The sequence below is a fragment of the Hipposideros armiger genome, unplaced genomic scaffold (assembly GCF_001890085.2).
Source record: "Hipposideros armiger isolate ML-2016 unplaced genomic scaffold, ASM189008v1 scaffold_3, whole genome shotgun sequence".
Classification (NCBI taxonomy): Eukaryota; Metazoa; Chordata; class Mammalia; order Chiroptera; family Hipposideridae; genus Hipposideros; species Hipposideros armiger.
The window spans coordinates 7,525,051-7,534,679 of record NW_017731353.1 but is presented as its reverse complement, the minus strand read 5'-3'; the positions used below and the strand labels follow the sequence as shown (position 1 = coordinate 7,534,679).

The 9,629-nt window shown below is 56.3% G+C and overlaps 1 protein-coding gene across 1 annotated transcript in view; it reads right to left on the bottom strand.

Annotated features, from left to right (window-relative positions):
* COL5A1 (collagen type V alpha 1 chain) overlaps positions 1–9,629 on the bottom strand; it is a 157,107-nt gene that overhangs the window by 55,653 nt on the left and 91,825 nt on the right. Inside the window, exons 32-37 of the mRNA XM_019641843.1 lie at positions 9,287–9,340; positions 5,606–5,650; positions 5,416–5,469; positions 4,372–4,416; positions 3,848–3,901; positions 2,655–2,708 (exon numbers count right to left, since the gene is read on the bottom strand). Of these exons, the coding sequence (XP_019497388.1) occupies positions 2,655–2,708; positions 3,848–3,901; positions 4,372–4,416; positions 5,416–5,469; positions 5,606–5,650; positions 9,287–9,340 (306 nt within the window). The remainder of the gene's footprint in view (positions 1–2,654; positions 2,709–3,847; positions 3,902–4,371; positions 4,417–5,415; positions 5,470–5,605; positions 5,651–9,286; positions 9,341–9,629) is intronic.

Here is a 9,629-nt window from a genome sequence, read left to right as displayed (position 1 = left end):
GAGCGACCCACATCACCCCGCCCGCGGTGGTTCCCATGAGAAAGCTTGTGCCATGATCTCAGCCCGTCCCCAGACAGCAGATGCCCAAGATGTCACTTGAGAGGGCCCATTTCTCTTGTTCCGTTTTTGCATTCATTCATGAAAGCAATGGAGCCAGAGAAGTTAGTTTCACTAGCTGGTTCCCATCACCGTGCTTTTGTGCTGAGAAGCATGTTTAAAAACTGTTAATCTTTATCATCTTTATAATGTCACTAAGTGTGTTCATTTTCTGAGCAGATTTGGTGCCACTTCTCAGCGGCCAGAAGCTAGACTTTGGCGTTCCCTCTGGGCTGTGTCATTAGTGACTCCGTGGAGACGGGCCAGGTTGTGTCGCTAATGCCTCTGACGCCAGACAGGCGTGTTGCTCGCGTGCCCCCGGGCTCACTCAAATCGGGAGAGTGGACTCACTTGCACTTTCACAGTGCAGCGGCTCGAGCGTAACTAGCTGAGTCAATGGGGAGTTCTCGTTTCTGCTGTGCACGCTGGCACGGACGGACACCCCTGCTTTGCTACCAGTACTGGCTGCGCTCACGTGCTCCCCTTGGAGGAGAAAGCTGACCCAAAGGCAGTGAAGCCTGAATTTCCGGGCACATCCGCAGAGCACGGCACTGCCAATGAGATGCCATGTGATGCCAGGAGAGACATGCACATGTCACTCTACAGTCTGGAGAGGAAGTGCTGGCTTTAAGGCCACAGCTAGACTGGAGGGGAGCAGCCCTGCCATGTGGCTGAGGAGTGCGGGTGGCTCCTGCTCCCCTGTAAGGACGGCAACGTGCAGGCTTTTGCGACTTCACACGGCCCACAGGGGACTCAAGTTGTCTGTGTTTCTGGGGTGGTTCTCTAGGCCCAGCTGAGCTGCAGGCAAAGGGCTAAGTGGCCATGTTTAAAGCAGTGCTCTTTGCAGGTGGCATTTACGGGGTCAGAAACAAGGGGTGGTGAACAAGTGGAGGGCAGGCAGAAGTGCCCGAGAGGAGGAAGCAGGGGCCTGGGGTAAGGCAAGAACGCCCCCCATTTGGTCCACGGCCGGGGACCACCCATGGCTGCTGAGAACGGAATTCGTCCCTTGCTGAGAAAGGGCTTTGGGTGCATGTTCAGGAGAGGAAATGACCTAGTGTACTTTCATTTTTAAACAAAGAACAAAGTCGGCACACCAGGAAGACCTTTCTGGAAGGCCATCTGGACGCCCCCGTGGGGGAGCCATCGTCCCAGGTGGGTCTGGAGACGGGGTGCCCCTGAGTCTGTGGAGGCAGCCGGCATGGCGGAGGTAGCCAGAAAGCACCTTGATACTTTCCCAGCAAAGACAAGCAGCTTAATATTTTTGCAGCCTCTTTCCAGAATAAGTCAGAGGGAGAAAAGTGCACGCTACGCAAAACCCTCCATCTTGTCCCCTCAGAACGGCATTAGAGAAAAATGCGCAAAGCTCAGACGAAATGTTTTAATTTTTCTCTATAAACAAAAGAGCAAAGTAATCTCCATTTATCAGCTGCCATGCACGGAGCAGCAGAACACCAGGATGGTATAATTAAAGGAGGTTCTATCACAATGAACCAGAGAGACAAAGGGATTTTTCAAAAAGCTGGCACCAAGATTGTATTAAATATGGCATTCGAAATCTCATTCCAGGAAGGGGCTGCTTTTGCTGGGGGTCCTTCAGAGGCCCCTGACCCAAGGAAAATGGCTGCAGAGACAAAGGGGCCTTTCCATCAACCTCCACCAGCATGGTGACAAGAGGTCGCCGGGCCCTGCAGGTCCCGAGCTGTGCGAGGCTGAAGCCTCAGGTCACAGGTGTGCCCACACCCTTCCCTGGGACACACCCACAGTGGACACAGCGTGAAGCTCGCAAACGCCCAAGTGGCTGGCGGGGCAGGAAATGATCGCATTGCTGATAGATGCTTTCCTTACAACTGAACAGGTTGGAGTCCTTTACCATTCAGACGGCAAAGCCTGCAGTGGGCATTCCTAAGGCTAAGGGCCAGGTCAGAGACTAGCCTTGAGGGCAAAGACATTGACAATGAGCCCCCGAGCCCACGTTCCAGCCCGAATGGCCACATGTCTTCACTATAACACAGGAAGGCGAAGGAACCCTCCTACCCCGTACTGTCCACCCCACAGCCAGAGGGACCTGGATGGACGCACCAGGGTTGGTGCAGGCCCACGCCCCTTCTCGTGACATTTCACAGCATGAAATAACCGGATGGCATAGTCGGGAGTGGGGAACCTCGCAACTGCTTTTCCAGTTAGAATGCACGCCATTCAAGAGAGGTTGCACCGCCGTTATTCCGGAGTAAGAAAGGCTGGCCCACAGGGTTCACTATCCCAGTGGCATTTTGTTTGGGCCATGATGGTTTTACATGTGACCTTGGACCTAAGTTGCTAGGACAGCTCTGAAGCTGGCACTTGCCTTCTGCACAGAGATGTCACAGGAGCTGCTAGTCTACACAGGGCTCTCCCCAGGCAGGCCTCACCCCAAGTCAGAAGGTGGCCCGGACCTCGGGGGGCCTTCCCGGGGCTGACCGCTCTCTCCCAAGCAGACAGGTGGCACCCACACGCCAGGCTGTGGGACAGGCCAGGTCAGCCGACGCCAGCCCACATCCCCAAGCACCACCAATACTCACGGTCTCGCCTCTCTGACCAGGGTGTCCTGGAAGCCCATCCTTGCCTGGGGGGCCCTGAAGAAAGAAGAGGAGGAGTTTCACTCATTTCTGAAAAGCACGCACCTTCGGGATGGAACGCCACAAAAATCACCATTTCACTTCTAAGCACGGGCACAGTCACCCCCACAGTCGTGGCAACCAAGTGCCACACAAGAGCCTGGCACCTGAGTCACCTCCTTGAACCCTCTCAACCACCTGAGGGTCCTCTTCCAGGAGGACAAGCTGAGGCGGGGAGAGGTCAGTCAGCTCCCCCAGGTCCGGCCAGTGGGAGGTGCAGGCGGCTTGGGGAGCCTGGCCTGTCAAAGTCCTTCCTAACCGCTGCCCCCTATCACGTCCCGCTAGGCGAGTCATTCCCGTCGTTAGGGGTTTTGCTTTGTTTTTTTTCCTTCTAAAGGGGTATTAGAAGAAATACATTGCACCTGTTGGGAGTGAAATTGTGTCCCCCAAAAGACAGGGTGCAGTTCTAACCGCTGGGACCTGTGAACGTGCCCTCTTTGGGAATAAGGTCTGTGCTCATCTCATCAAGTCAGGATGAGGTCACCTTGGATTAGGGCAGGCCTGACATCTGATGACTGATGTCCTTATAAAAAGATGGCGATTTGAAGGGACAGAGAGGGACAGAGAGGAGAGGCCACGTGAAGATGGAGCCAGCGATCGGGGTAGAGAGTCTACGAGCTGAACACTGCCAGCCAGCAGCCACCAGGAGCTGTGAGAGGGGCAGGGACAGACTGTCCCTTAGAGCCTCCAGAAGAAACCAGCCCTGCCCACACCCGGATTTTGGACTTCTGGCCTCCAGAACTGAGAGGGTCCCTTTCTGTTGTTTCAAGTGACCAGGTTTGGGGTACTTTGTAACGGCCCTAGGACACTGACACAGAGCCAGCTAGAAAGTCATGATGGTCTAAATGAGAAAGGGGTCCATGCTTCTCCGGTGACGCCCCAGTGCAGGAGGCTCAGGTGGATGGACACGCCACAGGCTACCTCCGCACCACCGTCATGGCCCAGGGGGTTGCTCCCCTCACGCTGACCCCCGAGTGTTTTGCCTCAGGCCCTCCGCCCACTGCCTGATGTGAGGAGGCTGCGTGGACCCCCGGGGAAGATGAGTACCCCTAGGAAACTGAGCCAGAGGAGCCAAGCCAGGAAAACGCGTTACTTACAGGGGGGCCCTTTGGTCCAGGAAAGCCCGTGGGTCCTTGGGGTCCATTGGGTCCCTGGGGACAGAGAATGGTCAGTTTGAGGATAGACATCCTCTCCTCCAGTGTGTGGGGCCAGCAGCTCCCACCATGTCTTCCTGGGTTCTTCTCTGAGCACAGGCACACTTTTTCACTCTCCCTAGGACCTCCTCTCCATCGGTTCCAGCCCCCTTCCTCACCAGAGCGAGAACGGAGGTCCAGGTTTCTCAGAGCGGCCCGGGGCTGAGGACCCAGGCTCCCGGTGTCCCAGCCACCTCCGAATCCCCCAGACCAAGGCCAGGTGGACAGGGTGCCCATCCTCCACCAACAGAACCCCTGACTCCCAGGGAAGATTCCATGGCTCCACCTCTAGATTTTAGGAAAACCCTCTCCTTCAGAAGGGTCAAAGGCGCGTCTCCCTCTCCCCAGCCCACCCTGGAAGAGAGGGAGAGGGGACATTCACGGCAGGCTGCTTCCCCGTGGACAATGGCCCGCGTTAGGACTCTTACCCGTTCACCTGGCGGGCCGGCCGGGCCATCACCTCCAGAGTTGCCCTAGAGGGACAGAGAGCAGGAAAAGCTTTAGCTCATTATTCCTACTTCTGATGGAAAGACTCTGGCCCATGACATCATCAGCCCATCAGCCACATGCTGCATGTGCGCCCTGCTGCCGTTACCCAGGTTCTTAGCAAAGAGCAGCGAGTGTTAGGCACAGATCCGTGGCTCCAAAAGGTCGCCTGTCCTCTCGCTTCTACACACATCTGACAATGAGCTGCTATCAGCAGGGCAGTGACATTTACAGGAGGAGGACCGTCTCCTGCTGGGGGACAAAGGCTGAGCTCCAACCATGAAATGCATAAAAAACTCAGGAGAAGACAGGACCCAGTATCTACTCCAGGGCGCGCCTGACACGTGACAACAGCTGTTCTGCGACGTCACTAGCTCTCCCAGATGAGCGTGAAGTCAGTTTCCAGGGCACGTGCCATGCACCTGGGGCTTATCATGGAAGAACGCGTGATGGCCTCCGGGCGGGCACATCCGGTTAGCGGAGGGGCAAGCCAGCTCTGCCGCTCAGCCAACCAGAAGGCTCGCCTCCTTGGCAGGAGTGCACTTTGGGATCACGTCTTGGACAGGACAGGGCGGGCCTGCCTGGCTGAGGTCCGTTTCCACACTGACAATCAGAGGAGTTGGTGTCAACACCTGTTCGTGGGGTGAGGATGTGGGGAAGGCTCAGGCTCTCGCCTGTGGCAGAAAGAGCTTTCTTTAGATTTCTGGCAAAGATGTCTGGGCAGCTTTCAAACTCCTTTTCAAGAGAAGGACTAAGGCTTCCTCACCAGACCTATGGGGCATTTGTCTGAAGCTTGGACCTGGCCGCCTAGGCCATCTCAAGTTCCAACGGGGCTCGGTCCCTCTGCCTCCGCCTTGCATTCAATTTGACGGAACTTGTCCAAAGGCTGTTGTTGGAGGGGACCAGCTCCTTCCTAAATGCCCCAATAAAACGTCTTTCTTTTTGTTTCAAGTGAAAAGCCTGGATGCGAGCAGACGGAAACATACCTTGGGGCCCGACTTCCCGGTGATGCCCCGGGGGCCTCTTTCGCCCCGTGGACCCTGGACAGGTGGGAGAGAAGAAAGGTGAGCTCAGACTCCCCGGACTTTGGAGACCGCCTCCCCCATCCGAGGGCACGCGCCCTACAATGTGCTCCCACCGCCGGGAGAAACGGCCCTCAACCCCAAGGGTGGTTACCGTCGGGCCGCGCTGTCCCCGTGGTCCCGGCTTCCCAGGTGTGCCCTAGGATCAGAGAAGAGAGGGTCGGTCACCGGAGCTACGCCTGTCACCACCTGGGTGGTGGCCTCTCCTGGGTTATGGAGATGGCTCGAAACCAGAAGCCAGGAAGACTGCCTCTTTATCTTGGTTCTAATGGGAGGTTTTGAGGGAGAGGGGGCTCCCTGCACGTCCAACACACAGTTTTGTGTTCCCGCACAAGCCTCGTTGGATTCCATTTTCTTCCTGCCGTCTGCCGGACGCTCTCCGTCCTTGTCTGGCTTCCCATCCCCCCTCGCCCTCCACCTTCCTCCTTCATCTCTCTCTCACCAGGGCTGGGGAATCATTATTGCAAGGCAGGAGAAGAAAGGCAGCCCCTTCATACATAATTTATTTTTGCTACAGTTAAGAATATTAGCCATTAAATTTTCAACAGGCTCTGCAGACCAGCAAACTGGCAATTTAATATATAAATCCTATATCCAGGCGTCATTTGCTTCTAACAGAATTTAGGCTCCTTTGTTGTTGTTGCTTTGCGTTTTCCAAACCACAGAAAACAGATGCACTGCGTTTTTTTTCCCCCCCCCAGAAGCAAGGATATAATAGCTGGTGAATGCAGCTCACCTACTACACGCGAAAGTAATGGATGGAACAGACGCAGGTAGCTCCACCACTTCTCGTTCATTTTCCAGAATTTTATTCTGATTTCTAATGATAAAGCTCTAGATGGATCTGTATTGCTCAGGGCCACCTGATAAGTTTCCTCGCACCATCTTTCACTCATTTGCTGCCAGCATCAAATGGCTTTCTAGAGTCTCCCATTTTGAAATGAATTTAATAAAACTGTTTATGCTGAGGTAATTATGCTGCTTTTAAACAATGCACTCTGGTTTTGCTGCTTTAATTGTATGGCAATACCCTTTGGCTCCAGACAAATATTTGCATAGAAGAATTAATATGACATCTGCTTTCCTCACACGGCCAACTGCCAGTGTAGGCACTGTGACCGACCCTGGTGACGTCCTGGCATTTGGGGATGAGCACAGCTACCACGGTTTCTCGCTCCCACCGTCCACTACAACCCAAACCCTCAACCCTAAGCTACGGCCACCGTGACCCAGACGGTTTTAATTCTGCGTGAGTGCCTCTTGGTTCCAATCTAAAGCAACTGTGACCAAGGCTCAGGGAGCGAGAGAGAGAGACTCGGCCACCACTCCCGTCTGGGCCTCCTTTGTGGCACCTCGCTCCTAACCCACACCAAAGAGTTCCGGGCCCTGGTGATTGATGCTATTGAACAAAGTGCCACGATCCAGTCTCCTTAAGGGATCTGTCCCCGTGTCCTCGCAGGGAAGTCACGGCAGCCCCACAGATGTCCTGGCTCCAACCAAGAAGCCAAAACACAGGTGGGAGAAGCCTCCTGGTTGCTTGAGATATTTCTGAAGTGGTTGGCTCTTCCAAGGCAGGGCCGCTGGGACCCCGTGGTGGCCCAGGGTTTGTCACTTTGCTTGTGTTAGTTACACCAGCTGTATGGAGAGGCTCACGCCCCTGGTGTGGAGCCCACAGCTGGCGGTCCACAGAACCTGCAGCTGTGCAGAAGCCAGGACGAGGCCAATGGAAGGGTACTGCGGGCTCACGGGCAACCCTCTGACGGGACGCAGCTGCACGCGTGTGGGAGCACATGCGCCCAGGTCAGGCTTGGTATCCTAGCGCCGGGAAGCACCCATCTGACCAGACTTCCCAAAAAGACATTATAGGGGCCCCCTAGAGGAGCACAGCCACCTGCTCCCTTCGTGACCTCGCCCCACAAGGGGACCAGAGCCACTTAAAAAATCTCCCATGTCACTCCCCTGATGGAAACCTGCAGTGGGTTCCCACGGCCTTGGGGTAAGGAGCACAAGGCCTCTGCCAGGCCCTGTGGCCTCGCCGTCCCCTTCGGCAGCCCTGTCCCCAGCCCAGGCCTGGGCTTGCGGGGCTCAGCCATGTGCCTGTCTTCCTCCCCCTGCCTCACCCTAGAGTACTGCATGTCCTCCCTACCTCACCTATCCAACTTCTGTCCCTCTCCAGGTCCCACGGAATGTCACTGCCTCCAGGAAGCCTCCCCTACTGCCTGGGTTAGGCTCCAGCTCCTGTGAAAACTCTCCCAATTGACCCTGTCTCCCTCCCTCATGCCCATCATTGGCGCGTGCTGGTCACCGTCACCAGGAACCCTCTCTGGACGGCAGGGTCCCCAGTGCTGGGCACATGAACGGACTTGGGAACCATACGCACAGGGAACCCCCATCACTGAGTTCCAAAGGCAAGACAAGGTGAGCACAGCGGTGCCCAAAGCACTGGGGGCGTCACCAGTTCCACGAGGCTCAGAGGGTGACCCTGCAGCCGAAGCGTCACTCCGTGGACCCTGAGGGGTGAACCCTCTGCAAGGACAGCCTGGCGCCTGGTCCCCTGCAGACAACTGGGAACCTGGGATGGGATGGCCCCCACTTAGCAGACCCCATTCTTTGTCGCTCCCCAACTTGGCGTAAAGCGGTGACATCGTCAAGAAGTTTCCCCCGTACGTCAGCAGATGGTTTGTGTAGGTCCGGGTCTGGCTGCCCTGGGCTCCGAGCTGGAGGCTCTGGGGGACTTCGGACAAGTGCAGGCTCCTTCCCACGGCACTGACCACCACTGCCCTGTGCTGAGTCCACGCTGGGTGCCAAGCCAGGAGCATGGGCAGAGGGCACTGGCCTCTCTGATGCGGGGTGCAGGCCCCCAGCTGTGGGGCGTCCGGTGCTGGCAGGTGCCCGGCAGGTCTGGACTGAGCAGCATTTCTGTTCTGCCTCCAGCCTTCGTCCAACAGTTCCCCAAAGGCAGAGCCATGGGCAGACCGGGCACAGAGGCTGGATGAGCACCCTTCCCGACTCTGGACTCCATGCTCCCGACCCCTCAGTGGCCAGCCCCTCCTCCTGGCCAGCGGTCAGGCTCCACCAGCACCAAGGCCATGGGAGTTCACCTTCCCCACTGTTCCGTCCAAGCTTCCATGATACCCATTTGGAATTCTCGGGGATGACGTTTTACACTCGGCTGGTGCCTTCAGTCAGGTGGCAGGACCTCACCGTGCTCTGTCAGGGCAGCTTTAAATACTGAGCCTTGACCCTGTCACCACCTGCACCGCCACACCTGTCACCACCATCCACCCCTGCCGTCAGAACCCTTATTCACAGTGACAACAAAGGGAACCAAAACGCATCCTGCGGGTGCTGTGACAAGATTAGCTTGGGAATAACAAGGGAGAGAAGCTTCCTGAATTTGGACTTGTGGCGTTAGTGAGCTCTGCAATAAAGCCCCTCTTTTCCCTTCCCTTTAAAATGAGCCTGGAGAAAAGTCACCGGGTAAAAAGAGAAGGATCTGGGCTTTGCTAATGGCCTGCAAGGGCTGTTGGGATGGTGCTGTTTATTAGAAAGCTCTGTTTTCTCCACATGCTCTCCCCACCCACCTGCTGCCCCCTCCTTTCGGGAAGAGTCACCAGCGCTCAGCGCTGACGGACACGGGCTTAAGGTCAACTATCTGGAGAGTAGTGTTGGCAGCACCACGGGCGAGAAGTAAACAGGACGAGCTGCAGAAAACACCCACTGAACAGTGAGGCAGCAGAACGAGCCCCCTGAGCGGAGGCCGGGCTGTCCTTACCCTGCCGCCTTTCTCTCCGTTGGCACCAGGAAATCCAGGATATCCACTCGAGCCCTGAGAGAGAGTTAATTAAAGAAGCATGAGCGCTGGGCCAGAGAGCAAGCTCTGCTGCAGGTGCAGCTGGGGGAGGGACCGTCACAGTTCACAGCCTCCACCATCCGCCATCCATCCACCCATCCATCCATCCATCCATCCATCCATCCACCATCCACCACCCATCCATCCATCCACCATGCATCCATCCATCCATCCATCCATCCACCCACTCGCCATCCACCCACCATCCATCCATCCACCCACCACCCACCACCCACCATCCATCCATCCATCCATCCATCCATCC